This window comes from Triturus cristatus, chromosome 11, assembly GCF_964204655.1.
Source record: "Triturus cristatus chromosome 11, aTriCri1.1, whole genome shotgun sequence".
In the NCBI taxonomy this organism is placed as follows: domain Eukaryota; kingdom Metazoa; phylum Chordata; class Amphibia; order Caudata; family Salamandridae; genus Triturus; species Triturus cristatus.
The window spans coordinates 271,952,751-271,977,041 of record NC_140594.1 but is presented as its reverse complement, the minus strand read 5'-3'; the positions used below and the strand labels follow the sequence as shown (position 1 = coordinate 271,977,041).

Below are 24,291 nucleotides of genomic sequence, written 5' to 3'. Positions count from 1 at the left end.
GACTATACACGGCAAGGACATGGGTGTGTGCTAAGCCTCTGCTTCTTCCCCCAAAAATTCGCTCCCCCTTTCCATCTAATGCAACTGTGAAATCACCAGAGCAAGACGCAATAAATCTCTGCCTATAATTCTTCTATGCACACAGAGTCATGTTTTCACATTAGTGCCAAAACGAAATTTCTTTGCCAATTTGAAAGCACACTTACTGCTCTTTTTTTTTCGGGCCAAGTGAAAATCTCTTTTTACAATTTGAAATCACTTTTACAGACTGACACATTATGAAACCACTATTTTTGATTTATTTAATTGCACGTGTCCAAGCTGTTTTTTTTTCAGACCACCACCATGTGCATTCTCTGTGACTGCCTACACTCCAGCAAGGGCAACCAGCCTTAGTGATGCTGAATGTATTTGCATTACAGACTTAAACCTGAAAACCCCACTGGCTTGTAAATACTGTGCATGACTATACACGGCAAGGACATGGGTGTGTGCTAAGCCTCTGCTTCTTCCCCCAATAATTCGCTCCCCCTTTCCATCTAATGCAACTGTGAAATCACCAGAGCAAGACGCAATAAATCTCTGCCTATAATTCTTCTATGCACACAGAGTCATGTTTTCACATTAGTGCCAAAACGAAATTTCTTTACCAATTTGAAAGCACACTTACTGCTCTTTTTTTTTCGGGCCAAGTGAAAATCTCTTTTTACAATTTGAAATCACTTTTACAGACTGACACATTATGAAACCACTATTTTTGATTTATTTAATTGGACGTGTCCAAGCTGTTTTTTTTTCAGACCAACACCATGTGCATTCTCTGTGACTGCCTACACTCCAGCAAGGGCAACCAGCCTTAGTGATGCTGAATGTATTTGCATTACAGACTTAAACCTGAAAACCCCACTGGCTTGTAAATACTGTGCATGACTATACACGGCAAGGACATGGGTGTGTGCTAAGCCTCTGCTTCTTCCCCCAATAATTCGCTCCCCCTTTCCATCTAATGCAACTGTGAAATCACCAGAGCAAGACGCAATAAATCTCTGCCTATAATTCTTCTATGCACACAGAGTCATGTTTTCACATTAGTCCCACAACGAAATTTCTTTGCCAATTTGAAAGCACACTTACTGCTCTTTTTTTTTTCGGGCCAAGTGAAAATCTCTTTTTACAATTTGAAATCACTTTTACAGACTGACACATTATGAAACCACTATTTTTGATTTATTTAATTGCACGTGTCCAAGCTGTTTTTTTTTCAGACCACCACCATGTGCATTCTCTGTGACTGCCTACACTCCACCAAGGGCAACCAGCCTTAGTGATGCTGAATGTATTTGCATTACAGACTTAAACCTGAAAACCCCACTCGCTTGTAAATACTGTGCATGACTATACACGGCAAGGACATGGGTGTGTGCTAAGCCTCTGCTTCTTCCCCCAAAAATTCGCTCCCCCTTTCCATCTAATGCAACTGTGAAATCACCAGAGCAAGACGCAATAAATCTCTGCCTATAATTCTTCTATGCACACAGAGTCATGTTTTCACATTAGTGCCAAAACGAAATTTCTTTGCCAATTTGAAAGCACACTTACTGCTCTTTTTTTTTTTCGGGGCAAGTGTAAATCACTTTTACACACTGACACATTATGAAACCACCATGTGTAACTACAACAAAAACAATTCCCATTTCTATTATTCATTTCTTAAGTTACCACATACATCCCCTCTCAAACTGTAAACTCACCTTTAAAATTAGTTAGTTGTGAAAGAAATGTGACACTCAAACAGCAGATTATCAGAGCCAGGATCTCTGTTCTGTTCACCTCTCTCCTCTCAGCAGAACCAGATAATGGCAAACTTTCCCTCTATTTTTCCACACATATACATGTAAGTTTCAAATCTCAGTGCTTCCCCCTTTTTTTCACATGTATTCACACATTTCTATTGGTTGAAAACCAACCCTTTTCCAAAAGTACCCTGCCCCCAACTTGACTTCTGCCTAGTACCCTTCCCCCAACTTGACTTCTGCCTGCTACCATAGCAACAGCTCATGGAACACTGCTGTGTGCAGTTAGGTCAGAAGTTCGACACACAATGTTTCAATTCCACAGAGCAAGAGTGCTTGACTTTTCAAACCTTACAGCAAATCCATAGTACTGTTCTTTGGTTACACATTTTTTTGTACCAATACAAAACATGCTTCTATTAATTTTCACATACAGCCTAGTTTTTATTCTAGAATGGTATGAAACAGCCAATCAGTTCTTTTTGTTTTAAAAAAATATGTATGCCTCCATTTCCAAACTGTCTTTCTTTTCTTATTGCCATTCTACTGAAAGACACCTCCTGAGTGCATCCAGTTCTCCTTTGAAGATGTTCACAGTGTGGATTGTAGGGCACAGCTATGTCTTCTGGAGTGAAAAGTTTGCAGAGAAAACAGATATGGTGAGAGACCTTGCTTTGCCAAATGTAGACATTAAATGGATTGGTCAGAGAGGGTTAAAGTGGCACCAATTGATGCCATTGGTGAAATCCTTCATTCAAATCCAACACCCTGACCTCATAATAGTGCACTGTGGTGGCAATGACCTAGGCACTTTGACTGGGGTAGGTCTGGAAATGCTTATGAAGGACACCTTTGCACAACTGTTTACACTTTTCCCTAAAACTGCCTTTGTGTTTTCCAACATATGCCAAAGGCAAAAATGGAACTGGTCCAATCATTTCTGTCCACAGATTGACAAAGCAAGAAAGCACGTCAACAAATCTGTTTCTGCTTTCCTCCGTGACTATGGTATGGGTGCCATTTACCACAACAACTTGCGTTATGACATGCAAGACATTTATAGAGGAGATGGTGTGCACTTCAATGATGAAGGGAACAGAGTCTTCCTCTTGAACCTTAGACTCTGCATCGGTACTTACTTGTAGGTACCACTAAAAAAATGACTTCATAAACACAACAGCTCTTTTTAGAGCTCCCTAATTTCTAAACTCTTAAATCTGCTTTTCATTTATCTATTTTTTTTTTTTTTTACCGTACGCTTACCGTAAGCTTACCGTACGCGTACCCCGTGATTTTTTTTTAAATCAATAAATGTTTTTTTTGTACTTTTCTGTCCTTCTTTGACCCCCTTACAAATGTTAGGGGGTCTGTAACTCTCCTCATTGCCCCCTTTCCTTGTTTTCACTCTTTTTTTTCAGAGTGAAATACACAAAATGGCGGCCGCCGCTTCCTGGTTTCGACCGATTCGAATGTTTACTAAGATCTAACAGCCAATCAGAATCGCGCTCGCGCACGCCGCCGTACGCTTACCGTAAGCGTACGGTAAGCGTACCGTAAGCGGGCTCAGATATATATATTGATTTAAAGGCTATTTTCTCAGAATCTACTGAACAGATTTACACCAAACTTTAACTACCTACTGGCGACCGCCAGTAGGTAATATCCAAAGCACTCCTTCGCCTACGCCTTGGAAAGCGCCTGTGTGTCAACAGAAAGGTGCACGGACCACAATTCGGTGCATACGATAGTTGGTTTATTCACTCAAGGTATGCCAGCCATATATATATATATACACACATCCTTTACATCTATGGTCACTGTGCTGTCTCTCATTCTTGGTAAAAAAGACGACACAGAGATAACTCAGTGACAACACAGAGACAGCTCAGTGATGACTCAGGGCCCCAGATCCAACTACAGGGGGTGTCACACCCCAAACACACACCCCTTCCTGTTTATCTGGCTGACAGGCTCACTATCTCTGGTAGCACTCTGCTCCCAGTAGCCAGGACACCATCAGACTGAAGACAAAGTGTAAAGAAGTAAAAGAATGAAAACTAAAGGCAACAGGACATCTACTCATCCGGGATCTGGAATGACATCTCACAATGGTACGGCATCTCACATTGGAATGGCATTTCATTTGGTGCGGCATCTCACACTGGAGTGACATCTCCGCACCCAGCTAATCCCACAATCACTCATTGACTGTATCTTTACTTTTGACCATGTACAGTGCTCTGCTGCCCCTCGGTTGTGTTTATCATATGTCCCACCACATTTGTTAGATGGAAATGCTGCACTTGGTGTTACCAATACTGGGGCTATTGGTAAATCCAGCTTGCAGAATTACAAGGGCATTTCATGTGATACCCCTGTAATCGGTGCCTAATTTGTAAACGAAAGAGTGCCAGTGCCCAAAGCTCTGCTCAGAACACCGTGTTTGGTGCAATTAAACGTCAGCACGCCAACTTCCAAGGTTGGTGGTGCTAAATCCATCATCATACACTGCTTACTCCTTTATCTCACTTTTGCTGGTTCCTGCTTTCTCACTGTGTAACAATGTTTCTGTTTTTCTTTTCTTCCGTCTTTCCGATTTGTGTTTTTTTCCCTCTCTTGCCCTCGGAAATGGTCTGATACGGAAACATACCTGCCGGTCCCCAGAAATAAGTGCTTTTGGCCTCCACCGGCAAGCACTGGCTCAAATTAAGCACTGCCTGTAATCTCATATAGAATGGGGAATCATATGCAGACATTGGTGCCAAAGCAAAGATTTCCACGTGTTAATCTGTGATACTTGGCTTTTCCCTGGGCCAAAAATGTCAGAGGTAAAAAGATGCAGTGCTCACTCTGAAAGGGCCTGTTCCTTCCTAGGACACGTGTGTATTCACACTCAAATCATGCAGCATGATTTAGAGGAGGATGATAAAAGATGGATTTTTCATCTACTCCTTCATTGGAAAAGCCAGCCTATTTTGAGTTTCTGTGATGGCAGACAGTCCTCTCCTGGAGACATCCCCAGTTCCACTGTTTGGACCACAATTGTGCTACTCAAAAATGTTGGCTGTAGTTAGTAGAGGTGGTTGGGCCACTGAAAGTTCAAGCCAGGCTTGAGCTTGATGCTTGGTTTTGGCTCAAAATGAGCTGAGCTTTCACATGAGCCCATGTGGCGTGAGACTAGAGAGACAACCAGGCAACATGGGAGACCAGGTCCACATCCGGGTTTGGGCTCCGCATCCTGCAAATCCAAAAAGTCTCCTTGTTTCATCAAAACAAAATATGTGAAGTAGTCTGTGTCTGTTGTGAAGCGCTCATATTTCCATGGAAAAGGTTTCCATATGTGACACTACTAAAAATTAAATGTGGATTCTGTCTGTCATCTATGCTCTAATCTCCTCTTCAAAAATTAAGAACAAAGCATTAACCTTTGACGTCAGAAAGAGGGTGAATTGCCCAGCATGAAACTGGAAAGTCTGGGATCAATCCCTTCCCTGCTTGACCAAACTGTGTGATCCTAGGCAAATACTTTCTCACCGAGCATACTTTTTGTTCATTATCACATGTCAGAGCACCTTCAAATATGCATGTTCAGGATGCGTGCTGTACAAAAACCTCTCTTGTGTTTGATTAAATAAACCGTAAACTATAATGCTGCTCTGAGTATAATAAGAATCTAGGCCACATATAGTGTACACATGACAACTGACTTGTTTCTTACTTCACTCCTTGGCATCAAGGAAGGGACAGGAATGTTCCTCGGTTTCTATTTAAAAACGGATCACTTTTAACAAATAATTCTCGCTTTAGAGATACAATCTGATGTACTGAGATTAAATGCTTTCGCATGTTAAAGAAATATGATCTTTTGAATTTTCAAGACAGCTTGCCATATACTAAGATGATGTTTATTGCATGATTCACATGTCAAAAATGTTGATGGCTTGGATCATGCACGGGCTCTTAAAGCCTACCCTGACCATAGGCTCGGCTCTGGTTGGGCTTTCCATCTTTATTTATTGGCTTACCCACTCTTACCGATCCAGCGTTATGTCCAAAACGATGTTTTTCAGAGTTTGCCATCAGAATGGCCTTCATGGAAGTGTCGATTTTCATGGAAATATAAATATTGTGCCATAACATTGTGGAAAATAAACCCAAACCTGCTAGGGAGCAAAGATATGTGGGCCCTCACAGTTTATGCCCACAGTGGTAACTGAAATTCTGCAATACTACACCGGCATTTGTAGAGTTACAGTCAAAGTCGTGTCTAACCTCCCGTCGAACACCACTCCCAAAAATGACTCCACCAATGGCAGAGGGGGAGACACCTCCACCTACATGTTGAAGAGCTCAAAAAGGCAGAGGAGTTTGACTGCTCATGCCTCTCCTGTACATGCGTAAACTGCACTTTCCCTGAGTCACCTTGTCCATGCCCCTCCTGTGTCATTGAACATGGCAGCCATCTTGAAAGTATGAGAAATACACTATGAAGATGGCCGGTCACTGTTACTGCCTTTACCAATGCCAGTTTAATTGTATGTACATTTGCAAAGCCAATAAGAGAGACCAAAATACATTGACAAAAGCAAAGCTGATTGGCTTTGCCAATGTTTGTTTTGTGAGGGATCCATGTGTTTTTGTCATTTTCTTAGTCACTAGTCCTGGAGTTTCTTTCAAACATCTGGATGTGAGGGGGAGTGGATCCCCTACATGAGCCACAGCGGGTTTAGAATTGCCCTACGGGCCCGTCTGGCCAGTCTAAGCTTAGTTTTGGACTCATTGAAGAGAAAGGTAACTTTTGCCTCAACAGGTCCTGTGGGTTAGGTATTACCCATTAAGCAAAGTCCACCCTAGTCACTCCCTATCCCTCCCTATAACTAGGTCAGGGCAGGGGAGCCGGTTATTATGGTTTGTCTCTGGCTCTTCAAGGGAATCAGGAAATGGAAAGGGGCATATTTCCTTATTTGTTTTATCTCCACATGCATGGGGTTGATTAGTTTATAGTTTAAAAGCCCTTGGTGTATCAGAACTCTGTCTCTGCTGTGTTTACAGCTTCAAAGACCGCCTGGATAACAACGCACATGACAGCAAAGAGCTCTTCAGCATCGTAAAGGAACTCTCCAACCCCAGCGCTAGCGCCCAACGACATCCCGCCTTCACAAGAACTGTGCAACTCACTAGCCATCTACTTCCACCGCAAGATCACTGACATCCACGACAGCTTCAACACCACGACTGCCCCGACTACGCCAGACTCCAACCCTCCTGCAAACACCACCAGTACCAACCACCTGACCTCCTGGACCAAAGTCAACAATGACGAGACACGCAAGGTCATGAACTCCATCCACTCAGGATCCCCGTCCGACCCGTGCCCAAACCACGTATTCAACAAAGCAGATGCAGCCATCGCACCCCAACTACGGAAGGTCATCAACATCTCCTTCAATACAGCGACATTCCCGGAGGCATGGAAGCACGCCGAAATCAACACCCTCCTCAAGAAGCCCAGGGCAGACCCCACGGACCTCAAGAACTTCCGGCCCATCTCCCTGCTCCCATTTCCAGCAAAGGTCATCGAGAAAATCGTCAACATGCAACTGGCCCGCCACCTCGAAGACAACAACATCTTGGACCCGTCCCAGACCGGATTCAGATGAAACCACAGCACCGAGACAGCCCTCATCGCCGCCACAGACGACATCAGGTGCCAACTAGACAAAGGCAAAACATCAGCCCTCATCCTCCTGGACCTGTCAGCCGCCTTTGACATGGTCTGCCACCGCACACTAAAGAAATGCCTCCAAGAAGCCGGAATCCAAGAGAAGGCCCTTGACTGGACCAAGTCCTTCCTCTCCGGCAGAACCCAGAGCGTCCGCCTCCCACCCTTCCGATCCGAAGCCACCGACATCATCTGCGGCGTCCCCCAGGGCTCATCCCTCAGCCCGACGCTATTCAATATCTACATGGCCCCCCTCGCACGAGTGGCCCGCCACCACAACCTCAACATCATCTCCTACGCTGACGATACCCAGCTCATCCTCTCCCTCACCAAGGACCCACACACCGCCAAAACCAACCTCCACAAGGAGATGACGGCAGTCACCGACTGGATGAGGAGCAGCCGGCTGAAGCTGAACTCGGACAAGATGGAGGTCCTCATCCTCGGACCCACCCCCTCAGCCTGGAACGACTCCTGGTGGCCGACCACACTGGGAACAGCACCGACACCCACCGACCACGCACGAAACCTAGGATTCATCCTCGACTTCTCCCTCTCCATGTCCAAACAGGCCAACACCCTCTCCTCCTCCTGCTACAACACCCTCCGCATGCTCCGCAGGATCTACAAGTGGATCCCGACCAAAACAAGAAGAACGGTGTCACAGGCCCTCGTCAGCAGCAGACTGGACTACGGCAACGCACTCTACGCAGGAATCCCAGCCAAACTCCTACGACGACTACAACGCATCCAAAACGCCTCCGCCCGTCTGATCGTGAACGTCCCCCGCCGCAGTCACATCACGCCCCACCTTAGAAACCTGCACTGGCTCCCAGTCGACAAGAGGATCACCTTCAAGCTCCTCACACACGCACACAAAGCCCTCCACAATGCCGGACCAGCCTACCTGAACAGCAGACTCAGCTTATACACGCCCACCCGCCAGCTCCGCTCTGCCAACCTCGCCCTTGCCATGGTCCCCCACATCCAACGAACAACCTCCGGTGGCAGATCCTTTTCCTACCTCGCCGCCAAGACCTGGAACACCCTCCCTACCCACCTACAGCAGACCCAAGACCTACTCGCTTTTCAGAAGACTCCTCAAGACCTGGCTATTCGAGCAGTAGCGCCGTAACCCCCCCCCCCCCCCCAGCGCCTTGAGACCCTCACGGGTAAGTAGCGCATTACAACATCTCTGATTGATTGATTGATTGATTGATTGATTGATTGATTTACATAGTACTTCTGGGCAGTGGTTGAAGTGCATTAAAACAAGTATGGGAATTATGATGCTGAGCCAAATGGGGCAGGGAGAGTGAGAGTGGGGCGGGGTCAAAGGCCGGCTAAAAAAACTAAATATTCTGTAACTTCATTCAGTCTTTCACCTTTAGGTAGCTACATATAAAATAACACACAGCGGAAATGCAAAACAATGCAAGTTAAGTTAACCAGTGGGAAACTCACTATCATACATTTTGAACCCTCTATTAGTTAATAGTTAATGCACTGCAGAGTTCTTTTCTCTGGAACCACAGCCACAGAATTGAATCTGTGACAGAAAGCACTCAGAATATGTGAATCATTATTTCAAACTTGCATTACACAGTAGACAAAAGGTTGCTATAAAATGCGCAAAAAGGTTTAACCCGTTTGACGCGCATGACGGAACGGTTCCGTCATGCACATCGGTTGCGCTGTGCGCATGACGGAACCGTTCCGTCATGGCCCCGCCCGCGCACGGAACCTTCAGCGTGGCGCGGAAATCCGCGCCGCGCTGAAGGGGTTAAGATAAAAAGACTTCCAAAATATAAATTTGAGTAATAGTCAAACTGTACATAGTACAATTATTTGTATAACTGTCCTTTAGAAGCACACACTTCACAGATCAGCTGGTAACTCCCTTGCAATACCACTTTAAACGAATAAATATGTGTTATCAGGAAGCTTCAAGTGATTCATCCATCAAAACCAATACTGGCTTCCAGGCGCTCTTTACAATTGCAGATTAACCAGCTGTGCACATTTATATTTCTTTCAGGCATGGAGGTACCCTGGCAAGAAGACTTATTTAGCTGTTTGCCCTGCCTCTGTTTCCCAGCACAGAACACTCTCTGCCTTGCACTTCAGCTGAAGCATTTGAATTCTCGTAAATAACACTCCCAGGATGGTTTCCATTTACAATAAGTAGGGGGACTGTTTTAGTTAAATTTGTTTGTGGGGACACTGAAATGCTGCAACTTACTTCAGTGGTGTAACAATAGTCCCGCAGTCCCCGCGGTGCGGGAGGTCCACGAGCTCCAGGAGGTCCCCTCCGGCACTGTGCCCTGGCAGCGGGCCCCTGGCCTGAGAACTTCAGACTGGGTCTGGAGCATAGGGGGGGCCCTCCATCTACTTTGCAGGGGGGGGCAAGGTTTTGTTATGCCACCGCATACTTCTTTACCATATTATGTCATATCTCCATGTGGACTCCAACAAATTACTCCACTCATCAAATGGAGGTAAATTCATAAAAAGTAAAAGCTCCTATGTCATAACTGGGACTGGCCCATCCAATAAAGAATTGCTCAGGGAGTCTGAACCATTGCTCCTCTCTCTAATTATTGCATATTGGTTGCATAAGCTCTAGAAAACTGCTAGAACTGTCTTTAACCAGACCTACAAAATGTCTAACCTACCTCAGATTATTGGACAAACCTTTGCTGAAAAGATTGTAGGTCACAAAGTAATAACTTGAGGTGAAAAATCAAAACTCTCATTTCTAGTAAATAAAACCAGGCTGAAGCAAGGTCTGTTCCAAACATTGAATAGAAGGGGGAGAAATAACTTTTTCACAAAGCATTAAAGTCTAAAATAGAACGGGAAGATTGCCCCGGTTACCAAATATCTCAATTTGACGTCCATTTGCAGAAGTTGCATGACGTAACCAGACCCACTGGGAGGAGTTAATGAAACAGAGTGGCAGGAGACCTCTTCTGGCTCCTGCTGGAACTCACCTGAATGGACAGACATGGCAATGATCTATGGTGCCAATTGATAGTATATTTTGAAAATACACAGTCGAGATAAAGGGAGCAACGCTGGGCTCGAGACCCTGAGTTTAGGGACATTTTCTTGCCAAAAATCTACTTGGTCACACCAAGTCATAACTATAATGTAGATGTTTATTTATGTGATTTTTTTTTTTCACTGAGTTATCACCAGACCACTGGTGTTAAGAATGTATATGCAGGGCGATTTGTTTGAGTCAAAGAGGTAATAGAGTCCTGTAGGTTAGAAATAAGCTGGAGAAAAGACTGGTCCACACAAGCAGTTCACCCTCCTTGCCAAGCCAGCCAGCACAGCTGCTGTAGAGCCTTTGGTTCCAGGTGAGAAGGAGGCACACACTGATTGCCTCAAGCCATACACTAAAACCTATAGGAAAATCACCTCATTCGCCAGCATTTGTGTCTTTGGTCTTGAAAGCTGCTTATTTATCCTGCATTGTTAGATGTGGAACAATTTTCTCAGGCTGAACCTTCATAAGAGCAAATTCATCCATATATGTCTACATCTCCTACACAACTCCATTGCCAAGTGCTAGTTTAATGTAAGCACCAGGGGTAGATAGAGAATTGAGGGAGCATAGGATAGCAGGGCAGTGCTGGTAAGGAAATGGGATGACCAATCGGCTGGTTGCACCAGAGTATAGCCTGCTTCGATGAAGGACCGCCTTTATAATGACAGATGCAATAACGCCTGCAGCCTGGTTCTCAGAGCTGTAAAGTGGATTTCTGTGACAAAAAACGACTTCACAAAACATAGAGAATTATAGATAGGTAACGGTGAATAAATGGGATGTTATGCACAGGGGTTATGAGTGACATCAAATAGTCAACCAAAGCTAATCTCTCGGAACCCCGAGGTGAAAAATATCCCTGTTTTTTGCTTTTTAACCTTCTGTAATTTTGTGTTATGTTTGGCACTCAAAATCATCTGCCTCTGCTTTCAACTCCTAGTCAGGGTCAGAGGAGTCATATAGAGGCCAGCATAATAGCCTCTCTTCCCTTTCTCAAATTCAAAAACATAAAAGCTCATGGCCTCCTCCCACCCACCCCCACCACCTTCTCTGTGCCTTTCCGCCCGCATGGAAACCAACCCTTTGATCTTGATTGGAGCAGAGAGCCAGCACTGTACTGAGCAAGCTGGGACATGATGTACCAACAGTGGGAGATCACAGCTGCTTCCCACTCGGGGTGCTCAATGACAGCCATATGTAACAAGACGTGCACATGGGGTACAGTGAATTACGGGAATGTTTTTCACCAAAGGGTTCTGAGTGACATCAAATAGACAACAAGAGCAAAGCTGAAGTTGTCTCAGATGTACCTAGGACCCAGAAGTGGGAAGCATCCCAGTAATTCACTTTTTATCCATCTATAATGTTATGCTATCCCCTCCACCCCCAATCATCTGCCCCTGCTTTCAACTATTGTCTAGGGGCAGCAGACTAATGGGGGTCTGTACATAATATGGCTTATTCTTCTTATCCCGAATGGAGAAATGAAACACCTTGGGGCCATATTATCAAGGAACAGTGATAACATTATCGCCGCTTTAGCGGCAGGAAACTGCTTCTGAAGCGGCGATAATGGGCTTGATAATATGCCCTGGATAATCCCCATAGAAGCCCAGGTTCACACCAGAACCTGGGCTTCTATGGGGATTCACAAAGGCATATTATCAAGAACATTATCGCCGCTTCAGCAGCAGTTTCCTGCCGCTAAAGCAGCGATAATGTTATTGCCGTTCCTTGATAATATGGCCCTTGGTTCCAGCCACCCACCCCGCCACTCTTTATGCCTTCCCTTCCCTCTCCTGCAGGAGCTGTGCTCCCTGCTTTTCAGCGCTACTCTGACATGCACATCAGGGGGCCCAGCCATATCAGCCGGAGAATCCTTTCTGATGTAGCAACAGTGAGTACAGGTTTTGTTAAGTCAAAGCAGTGAATTACTGGATTTAGAATACAGTTATTCATGCCAAAGTCTCTCCATAAGAGCCATGCATAACAATTAAATATATACAGACATTTAAATAAATTATTCAACAGACAAAAGATAAAAGGTGTTTTAAGGGAGTGTTTTGGATGGCAGACGGGCAAGTCGGAAGTAACGATTGAAAGGCAGCAGCAGGGTCGTGTATTTTGCACTGCGTACTTAAAAATAAATTATAACATTTAGTGGAATTATACTTTAAAAAATCTTAAGGGTATGATTCTGTTAGTAGAGTCTATATTTTAACATTTAAGAAAAGGAAATTTTACCCTATGATGCCAGTCTATTAATAAGAATATTGATTATACGGTCAAGAGCTCTAACCTTTCTAATGTCATACAGAAATTACAAGAATTTTGCAGCAGGACAACAACCATGCCACTTCACACTTTACATGGATTATTTTACATTCTTGCAATAAACTATTATTCAAGTACTGCGTGCCAATCAAGGGTCCAATGGTGGCTGGTAAGGAACGGGTTTGATAGGTCGGGTGGGACTATAAAAAAATAAAATATTTTTTTTTAAAACACTTACCTCTTCATGGCCGTGTCTCTCCTCTATCGTCTCTCCTGCGCTTCTCTTCCTGACTCTGAGACTTAGAAGCAGGACGCATACAGGCTCCCCTAAGCCAATCACGACGCTGCTGTCACCAGCATGACAGCAGCGTCATGATTGGTCTGAGTGCCATGGTTCATCACTCGGACATGGAGTGGGAGCCTGTGCATGTTCTCCACCCAGGCTGTTCAACACAGCCAGGTGGAGAACATGCTAAGTGCGCATGACTGTTTGGTCGGTACAAGACAGCTGGCCAAATCATCATGCACAGTTATTGTGCACAAACCACTCCTGCTCCCTATGACAGCAGCCCCGCCACACCTTAGCCTAGCCCCGTAGCTAAGAAAAATAAAATAATAATAATGTGGCTGTTATCTTTTTAGTTTTCCTTTTTCCTGCTCTGAGAGCAGTGGGACAATGCTCCTCCGCCTTAGCAGAAGAGCCGTCCCTGCGAAGGGTCCCAATGCAAACAAGGATTATGGGCCCCCACCCCCATACGCTGGGTGGTAAAAGCATCATAACAGGGTAGCAGTGGGCACCTCACACCCCAGGGCTCCGATTCCACTGCACCTGCTGTACTAATGACAGCTACGCACTTGCGCCCAAAAGAGGCTTCAAACTGTTTTCGAACTTTAAGGGAGAATGTACACAAGGTAGAACAAAGGCGAATAACAGCAAATTCAAAAGAACACAGAACAAACAGATAAAGACAGACAAATGCATTCCAGTATCAACGTGGTAAGGCTCAAACATCTGAAGTTATATGCTTTCAGCGTTTTAATCACTTATTCACTTTTTGAAAGATGTCACTGGTTTTGCTTTGTCGCAGCGGTGTAGCATGGGTTGCCAGCGCCCGGGGCTAGGTAAGTATCCTTCCACTTTTCTTGTAAAATTTTGCACCCCTAAGAATGCCCCTGCGCCTCTAAGAATGCCCCTAAAAAGTTTGTGCCTGGGGCAACCGCCCCTGTGGCCCTGCCCAACTTCGCCACTGGATTGTCAGACAAACTAGTCCACACTCCTGCTTCTCAGTCACGAAAGCTGACAAAAATGAACAGTCAAATAAATAAATGAATAAAATGGCACACCCATTTGCCATTTTGGAACTGAGACTTTTGGGTTCACTGGTGTTTCAGTGCCGTTGTGTGATTGGCTTTTATGCATCTGTGAACCTGTCAGAGGTGCCCCACAGCTGAAGCTTCACACAGTGAGGAGGACACAGGAGAGCTGGCTCATTGTGAAAAGGGCCAGCTCCTAGGATTTTCACACCAGATTCGAGTCGCTCATCTAAACACTGCTGAATATAAAATGTTTGATCAGGTGAGACTCTGCTGTAAATAACCGGCGGGCACTATACAGAGGTTAGCGTCGAATACACAGCTTCCTTAGTTATTGGTCGACTGCTTATCAGGCAGGAAATATACAATTAATATAATGCAAAAATATGATGTTTGAGGTGTCTGACAGCTGAACAGTGAAGTTTTCCATTTCAACTCTAGCAATATGGATACTATTACTTGACTGAATGCAGAAAGTCATCAAAATTCCAGAAATGAGGACTCGCACATCTACAAGCCAAACATAAAGTGGGCACCTGATGCTAAACAATACCTTAAAATCCAAAATGTATGGGGGCTGGTAGGCCATACAAAAAATAGCCTGCACACGACCAGGGCCGTTTCTACCACTAGGCAGGCCTAGGCGGCTGCCTAGGGCGGCAAAAGGTGAAGGGCGGCCGCAGCAAAAAAATGAAACGTCAACTGTCAGGAAGCACTAATAAAGCAGGTGCGTGTCCGAGTTGAAGCTCAAATTCAGGAACGCATAATCAGCCATAAACATTAGTGTGCTCGGTCGAGACTGGGCAGGTGTGCTTTCTCCCCAGAGTCCCCATATGTATCTATCATAATCATCATCAAAAATTAGCTGCGATCCTTGCATCCATGACTTTGCAATCCCAGTGCAGTTACCGTGAGGCCAGGTAACGTAGCTCCTTCAATTCTACCTCCGACCGACGTTCGGCGCCACGGGCGGAGGCTGTGCGCGCGCGGCCGGCAAGGGCCATGAGGCAGAGACAGAGAGTTCCCGCTGCGGCCTGGAGGCTTGCCTATCAGGTACCGGGGGAGGCAGCGGTGGGATCCATCCGGGTTGGCAGCCTGCGGCAGGCAGGTAGATGTAAAAAAAATGTATAGGGGGCTAAAGGCCTGGTCAGTTAGTTATAACCTGGCCCAGGCTAAGTATTAACCAAAGTAAAGTAAGCAAGCAGTAAGTTAGTTGAGCGGTCGTGTCTGTCTGGAGCCGAGGGTGGTTTGAAGTGCGTGCAGCAGGGCAGGCTCATTCCAGGCACGCCACCACTAAACCATAGCTGCCAAAACTCTAAGGCACGAAGAGTTGTGCACAGGTGGAAGAGGAGCCCTTGGAATATGTATCATGAGTTCCCAGGATGCACGGAAATCTCTGTCTGGCTGGGGCAGCTTTTTAGGCATACCTCTGGAAACGTTTTTGAATAGAAAAGAAAAGTTCTTTTAGCTGGAGATGTAAATATCTGGCCATATTTTTATGTTATTTTTTTGACTTAGGACTAACGTGGTCAGGGCCGGCTTTACGGCGGTGCGGCCGGTGCCACCGCACGGTGCACCGGGTGCTGGCTTCCTGGGGGCGCCTTGCTTGAAAGTTTATTATGCTTTTGAAGCACCTGCTGCAGCATTTCTTTCTCCCGGGCCTCACATAAATGTCACAATAACTCCTGTGATTAATTATCGTCCTGGAGAGAGATCAGTTTTTTGCATAGTTGAGGTTTTGACTTATGTGAAGTTAGTGCAGAGGGTTAATATGCCTGCTGCAAGGACGTGTATCAAGTAGATTACAGAGTGCGTATGATGTAAACAGATCAGCAGTTTACTGCTTTCAAAAGAGACATCCTTTTGTTACTTGTAATTTATAACTTAAAGTCCTAATATAGAATAGGGAGCTATCAACTTTCATCCTAGAACTGCATACACACTGCAAAGTATACATTCTTATTATTAAACAGAACTCTCAACTATGCGGTTTCTTTTTCGACTCTGAGTTTGTGCTTCTCCACACCAATCACTCTTAAACTATACTGCCTACCAGTATGGATGACATGTGACTCCTACATTTTTAGTCCTTTGGCTTGTGTAACATGTCCTATACACTGATTTACAGACGTATGATTGATTGTCTCTGTGTAATGTGTGTGTGTGATGAAAAGTGCTCGGACACCCTACACTGGTATGAGTGGCGCTATATAACTAATTCAATGCATCTGAGAGAGTGTGGTTATGGAGACTTGTTCACTGTTAAAGGGTGCTAGTGAGAGAATCCGTGGTGGAGGTGGTCATTGGGGGGGCGCCAACAAACATTGTCGCACAGGGCGCCACCAGCACTAAAGCCGGCCCTGAACGTGGTTCAATCAGTTACGATGATAAAAGGGCTATAATAGAGTTAATATATTAGGATTACACTAATTGCAGAAATAATTAGACATCATTTTACACCTGGAATGGCTTATTTCTTGTTAATGCTATGTGTGATGTGACGTGCATAATTTCAGTGTAATTATGAGTGCCGTTTCAGGGACTATGAGTGACACTTTCTGGCAAGCAACATAAAGATGAGGGAAGCACATAAATATCAGAAAATGCTCTAATTTCAGCAACGAGAAACACTAAGAAGATTTTAAACATACTGCACAGTACCCGAAATTGAAGGGCACTAATCTAGTACTATTACAGATACTCGGGTGGGGGTAGCAAAACTTACTTTACTCAACTCTCTGTTCTTGGTGATCTGATCTTCATCCAGGCAGTCGTAGCGCTGTGTGTCTGGCCTCGGCCATTGACTCTGCAGCAGCAGTGTAAGGTTCTCTGCATGATATATTTAGACCGTAGTTTAATAGAAAGGGTCGGTTGTGGCTAGTGGCTTCCTTAGTGTCCTATGACCTGGAGATAGATGGCATCCTCCATATTACTTGTGGGGGCGGGGTTGTTTTTTGCGATGTGTCATGGCAGATGCTGTTGGTGAAATGTGAGGATCGGATGTATGGATGGAGTTCAGGTTTTACACATGGAATCGAACGGGATTATGAAGTGGTACCGTCGGCGTCATGAGAGGCGAAGCTTGGCATGCCTGATGTTCGACAGTACCAAGTTATTACCCATTATTGCAGATGTGCATCAATGGTCATCGTGTACTGCTGCCTGCTTAAAGGTTCTAGGGAAGAGTTTCAACTGGGGTCATCCCAGTGGCTTGGTCCCAAGTTAAAAGGGGGAGGGCAGAATGCCCATTGGTGAGGGGGGAAGTGGTCTCTGAGTGACTTCATGTTTGAGTGGAGATGCATGATGGAGGGGGAAGTCTTTCACATTGAGGAAAGGAAAGTGCGTCCGTTATGTGGCAAAGAGTATGTGCAAGTAAGGCCACTAATTGGTCTCATCCTCTTGCAAAGGCGCTGCCGCCGCCTCCCTCTTAGGGGATTAGCAGCCCATGTTTTTATCCGGCGCTGTGGTTGAGGGATGCTGTAGGTTCTGTTTTCTAAAGCCGTATGCCTGTAGGGTTGTGTCTACAGGCTTGTGTTACTGCAATCATTATACTATATGTATTTCACGAATTGAAACGACTTACTCATTATATAACACTTTGTTAAAAAAAATCCTTCATCCAGGACAGCTGACACTTACATAACAGAATTAAACCCGTTAATCAAATGTATTGCTCATAGATGTTTGCATCCTATGCTGCCCCTTATTTAAATGTATCTAAACTTTAGTGTTTATGTAATGGCAAGAAGACCTTAAGCTGTTTAGACCTGCCTTTGTGCCTAATTACATCCGAGGAGCCCTGCTGGGATTGAAAAAAGGTAATTTGCAGTCTGCGCATCTTTCATTGGGTGATCAGTATTGTTGTTTCAGAAATGACCCAATATTTTATGAGGTTGCTCTGCTGTTTGCACTTCCAAAAAACTGAGTTTGACAGTCAGTGGCTCTTCTGTAGGTCTTCTGTAATAGTTCTCCCATTTAGGCCATAATTTTGATTGCCCGGTGCATTCCTGCGGGTCTAGTGACGGCAGTTACTGGGCCTATTGAAACCGAGGCCCAGTTTTTTAGGAGGGCATACTAAAACCTAGTGTGAAGTACTGGAGATAAGGGCAAAAGGTGGAAATTGGAGTGACAACTGATTTTCAGGAATTAGGCATTCAAAAGCGTATTCTCTGTTGGCTGTTGCATAATAGTTTGGCAATAGGCCAGGTAAGTGTTTGAGTTAAAAGTCCTTCTTGATTTTGGCATCCAGCTATCTTGCCATATACTTTGCTTTATATATGAATTGTTATGCTAGGTACTACCATATTTCTTCACAGTGCATGATTTTGAGGTTGAACCCTCTAGGTTTAGGAACGCTCACGATTACCCACAGGTTGTGTCCTAGCGCCGCAGAGAAAAACTGAAAAACACACCGCTCAAATATGTAAAAAATAGACTCATGAAACTGAAGAGAGAAACTTTTTCAAGTATTTACAGAAGGAGTGAAGGTTAGTTCTGTGCCTAAGGGAAAGTGGGAGAGTATTCCAGAGTTTTTGGCTACCAGGTAGCAGTGGAAGAGCATGCTGAAATAGCCTCTAAAAGTAGAGGGGGCAGTTTTTCTAGAACTTAAGAATTGAAGGGGAAGTGAGGAGACCGGATTATAGTTACTGGGAATCTAAGGAGGCAAATAAGGTTTCTTGAGGAGTGGGACTACCAGAGCCTATTTCTTGGCCATCGGAAAATGGGCCTTGGCAAGTGAGTGGTAGTAGTGGTTTGTGAGCACTGAACAAATCTGCGTTTCACTGCTGGCCAAATTCGACCTGGGAAAACATATGGGGTAACTAGCGCTATATAAATATGAACCTTTTTTCCTCTTCTATCCTTCCGAATCCAAATGACTGACTAACCTATCCACTACTTAAATTACTTTCATATTTCACTATACTAATTCAACACTAGTCGTCTATGGGTCTCAGAGTAGCTTGCTGAAATCATTAAATTGATCTTAAAATAGATTTACGAAAATCGTTTCCATTAATGTTACTGGCTTCTTAAATCTTTCAGTAATAATGTTACAATTTTCTAATGCAATATACAGAATTATTATATACAATATTCAGAACTAATATTGCCCTATATTTTTCAGGTAGAATAGAAAGGATCAAAAATAGCAGACAGGAAAAAACTCTCAGGTGCTCAGTACAGAAAAAGAAAAGCGGCTAGAGAAATAGAACTATCCAAATTGAACAGGTCTATTGAAACATTTCTACTTCCTCCAAAGAGTTCTCTTGAAGTTGCTTGTGCATCAACTTCAACCTCAGAAAAAGATGACGATATAGGCCTACCAGACAAGGACTTAGAAGTTAACAGCAGAGAGCAAGAAGAACAGGTTGTAGTGGATACTGCAAAGGATAACCTTGAAAATGAAGATGGTGATCAAAGTAAACGCCCGAAAATAACTGAAGAAAGCGTTAAAATAGATTATTCAGATCCTGCTTCCTGGGAAGACTTACCAATAAGTAGAGACAAATTAAGAACTCTTTTGGTTGAAAATGGGCCAAAACAAGTGAGCAAAAAATTTCCTTTAGATGAGAAAAAAAGGAAGTTTTCAGCTGTACATTATAAAAGAAAACTTCCAAATGGAGAAGTTTACCGTGAATACCTCCAGTATTCAGTATCAACCGATAAGGTTTTCTGTTTTTGCTGCAATGTATTTGGCGGAAATTCAAGTTCAAGTACAAGTCTCACTCAGAATGGATGCAACGATTGGCATAACATATCAGCAATTCTGTCTTCACACGAAAAGAGTGTTGAACATATTACCAACTTCCATAACTGGAAGGGCCTGTATACAAGTCTAAAACAAGACGCAACTATAGATAGTGCTAATACAAAAAAGCTTAAAGAAGAAGAAAAGTACTGGCATCAGATCTTAGAGCGTGTAATATCTCTTGTAAGAGTTCTAGGTGCACAAAATTTGGCCTTCCGTGGCAGCAGTGATAAACTTCATGCTCATGATAATGGCAATTTTCTTAAAATTGTGGAATTGCTCGCCATGTTTGATCCTATTATGAATGAACATCTCAGGAGAATACAAAATAAGGGTGGAAGACATGCTCACTATTTAGGCAACATTATTCAAAATGAACTGATCCAAGTGCTATCAAACGTTATCAAAGAGAAAATCATTTAATTGGTTAAAAAGACAAAGTATTTTTCATCATCCTTGATTGCACCCCAGATATCAGTCGCACGGAACAAATGACCATGATCATAAGATTTGTGGACATCGTGCAATTTTCAGGAACAGAGTCATTTCAGTCTTCAGGTGAAGAATTCCAAGAAAGCAGCCTCGTGCAAATAAAAGAACACTTTTTGGGATTTGTGCCACTAACCGAAACCACAGGTGAATCGATGTGTCATTTTCTGAGAAATCAGCTCAAAAGCTTGTCATTGTCAATTGAAGACCTACGAGGTCAGGGTTATGATAAGGGGAGCAATATGAAGGGCAAGGAAATAGGTTTGCAGAAGAAAATTCTGGATATTAACCCGTGTGCCTTCTATGTCCCCTGCAGTTCCCACACCCTGAACCTAGTGGTAAATGATGCTGCTTCGTGTTGCACTGAAGTAACAGCCTTTTTTGATGTTATACAAAGATTGTATGTATTCTTTGCAGCGTCTCCACGTCGATGGGATATACTGAAACACCATATACCATCTTTGAATATAAAACCTCTGAGTGATACTCGGTGGTCAAGCAGGATCGATGCCTTAACTCCCATCAGGTACCAGTTACCGCATGTGTATGATGCGTTGTTTGACATTACTGAAGATTCGACTCTCAAAGGCTGTTCTGGTACAATGACTAAGGTTGAAGCTGAAGGTCTTCTGAACAGCATATCTTCATTTAAGTTTGTTGTGGCAGTTGTAACCTGGCACAGTATTTTATTTCAAATCAATTTGACCAGTAAACTGCTGCAAGAGAAGCACTTTACTATTGAGAAAACAGTAAATGAGCTTAAAAATACAGAGGAGTATTTAAAAAACATGAGGTGTGACATGGAATTTGAGCGAGTTTTGGTTGATGCTCGAGAGCTAGCTGAAGAAATCAATATTGAGCCAATTTTTCAGCCAGAGATAAGAAGGAGGAAAAGGAAAATGTTCGCTTACGAATCAAAAGATGAACCCATCGCTGACCCCAAAGAGAAGTTCAGAGTAAATTACTATTTTGCAATATTGGACACGGCAATTAGTTCTGTAAAAGAACGATTCACACAGTTGAATGAAATTGCAAGAATATTTGGTTTTCTGTACAATATAAGTGACCTCAAGATGAAAACTTCAAAAGAACTCATGGATTTGTGTATCAAATTGGAAACAGCTCTAACCCAGCATAGACCTGGAGAAACCATATCTTTTCTAAAGGACATTGACGCGGCAGCTCTCTGCTCTGAACTTTCAGGAATAAGTCATCGAATACAAAAAAATGCGAAACCCGAATATGTGCTGAACTATCTGTGCCAAAACAAGTTAGAAAATGGTTTTCCTAATTTGTCCGTAGCTCTTCGTATCCTTTTGACTTTACCGATATCAGTGGCAAGTGCGGAGAGGAGTTTCTCAAAACTCAAATTAATAAAAACTTATCTGCGCAGTTCCATGAGCCAAGAGAGACTCATAGGACTAGCCACAATTTCAGTAGAAAAAGACATGGCTTACCAGCTTGACATTAGAGATCTTGTTAAAGACTTTGCTAAAATAAAGGCAAGGAAGGTATCATTGGATTAAGAGAAATAACCCAAAACACCATTGAAGTTAGAAGGGAGAAAGTTAAAAACAGAATAAAATGTCATGAACAGTGTTTATTTAGTTCTTTAATGTTTGATGTGTTTTTTGTTTAATGTTCAATACAAGTTCTTTTATATCTAATGCATTAATTATTCTAGCCTGGATGACAGGGGGAGAGAGTGATAGTAGTAAAAGGGAGGGGGCGGCATTTTTCAAATCTCGCCTAGGGCGGCGAAACTCCTAGAAACGGCCCTGCACACGACCCACTTTTTACCAATGGTAGGCCTGGGTGGCGTTTGCAGTGTTCCGCTATGCAAAACTCTGCGGAGTTCCATAAGTGGAGCAGTACATTTGGTCACACTGTTCGCGCAGATTTTTAGCATCGGGTGTTTGTCCCACACTGAAAAATCAGCACGAATGGCACCATGAACAGCGCAAAAGGGAGCTACTTCTTTCTGTCGTTCTAGTAGATGTTCTACTTGAGCAGCAGCTTCCTCAATGCGAACGGAAGGTTTCTCAAAGTGAGCTGTAGTGGGCATCCGCAACAGCCCGTTTTTCCTCACTAGCCAAGTTAATGTTGGCTAGCGCGAGAGGGGGAAAAAACTCTGCTGAGTTTTTCGGAACTCTGCCAATGGAGTGGAGTTCACCGCCCAGGCCTAACCAATTGTTGGATTTACTGTCGCTCTCATTTGCTTGCTTCTTATTCAATGGCTTGCCTTCCTCTTCTTGTGTTCATCCCTCCCAGCGGCATCATCTCTTTACCATCTTTTTGTTTGGCTGACTTGTAGCCTTCCCTTGCTCACATTAAGTGAACCACTTCTTTCATTTTCTTTCAACACTTAATGATTGTCCTTGTGTTTTCAGAATCTCTCCCTTGTGTGCAGCTTTCTTCCCACCAAACCCCAACACTCCTGTCCCTGTTGCTCCTTACTTCCTCACTTGCTCTCTCCCTCACAAAGGTACTTTTTTTTTTTACTTGCCGATCCAAGTGGCTTCCACCATATTAAAATGTAACACAAAGTAAAAAAAATGGTACCCACGCCATTCACTTGGCCTAATGAATGACTCAGCACAAGTATTGTCATGCTGCAAACGCACTATGCACGAGTACCAACATGCTTTGTTTTTTGTTTGTTGTTAATGCTACACAGCATCTGCAAAATGCATTTCACTTTTTACCGATGCTGTCCAGCATCACAAAAAAAGCATTGACAAAACCAATGGGTTCCAAAGGTGTATTAAGCCCAAAGACATAGACATACTAGGTCTTGTCTACAGATAGCTTTCGCTGCTTGTTGTCAAAGCGCTATTGTAGACAATATAGAAAGAGCGAGGTTTAGGTCTGCGTATTATTGCTTTTGGCTATCTTGGTTCAACCCCTGTTATTAATTTGATGGCTTTGCTGTTAATTACTGTTATTCATCCAATACCAGGGTACCAAAATAGAGGATTTTTTTTATAAAGGTCTGGTCATAGACAAGACCCTGTGGCCAATTACCATTGCCATAGGCTGTGAGCAGTGGGGGTTTCCTGCCTGCAGTGGTTTGGGCACAGCTGCACACTGCAGAAGGCTACAAGCACTGGGAGTTGGGAGCCAAGAGGGGTTGGGCACCCCTACAGTCTACATTATTCAACAATAAACGCTGTCTCTAACTCAGCAGCAATGTTATGGAAATAAACGTCTGCAACTTATAAACATCCCTGTTAAATAGAATTAGTCTATAGTACTCTATTACAGCTGTTTAACATGGGCACATGCCCAGACATTCACTAGTGGATAATCTATTGTCAACAGCAGCTTAGGCTTTTCTCACATATTTTGCGCACAAGGCCCTGGCTTTAAGCCACAACATACTTTGATATATGAAGGAACAATGGTACCTGTGGACAAAACATGGAATACTTAATAACAGTTAAGCACAATGGCAATAAACATGGGCAAAGATGTACCGAAAGAGAAAAAGAATCACAGAGCCCAAAGAATAAAATGCAATGGCTTGCCGGGAGCTTTACCGCTCTCGTCAAGCCATAGCAAACTGTGCTCCGCTTCTAGCAAGTGAGAGCATAAAAAATGCTCTCACATGCTAGAAGCAGAACAGGAGTGCTTTTACACAGAGGGAGCTGCATGTTTAGCAGCTCCCTGTGTGTAAAAGCAATGCCGTCTCCCGCAGAATGCGGGGAGCAAGCAGAGACCGCAGGGCCTTCAGGCACCCACCCCAGTCTCCAACAGACGTGGGTGATGCTGGGAACACCCACAATAGTGTCTGGGCCCCGGGGGAGGAGGGTCCCTGGGGCCGACATCACCGTGGGAAGTGGAGTCACTTCAGTGCATTTAATTATTTTACTGCTTTGAGTAACATTTAGCAAAA

The 24,291-nt window shown here is 43.9% G+C and overlaps 2 protein-coding genes across 2 annotated transcripts in view; one reads left to right on the top strand and one right to left on the bottom strand.

Annotated features, from left to right (window-relative positions):
* The window catches only part of INPP5J (inositol polyphosphate-5-phosphatase J), a 372,973-nt gene that overhangs the window by 285,859 nt on the left and 62,823 nt on the right, over positions 1-24,291 (bottom strand). The window lies entirely within an intron of this gene.
* LOC146784001 (zinc finger MYM-type protein 1-like) lies at positions 20,405-21,922 on the top strand. Its single transcript, XM_085632886.1, has one exon. The coding sequence runs from the start codon at positions 20,405-20,407 to the stop codon at positions 21,920-21,922; it is 1,518 nt and encodes a 505-aa protein (XP_085489012.1).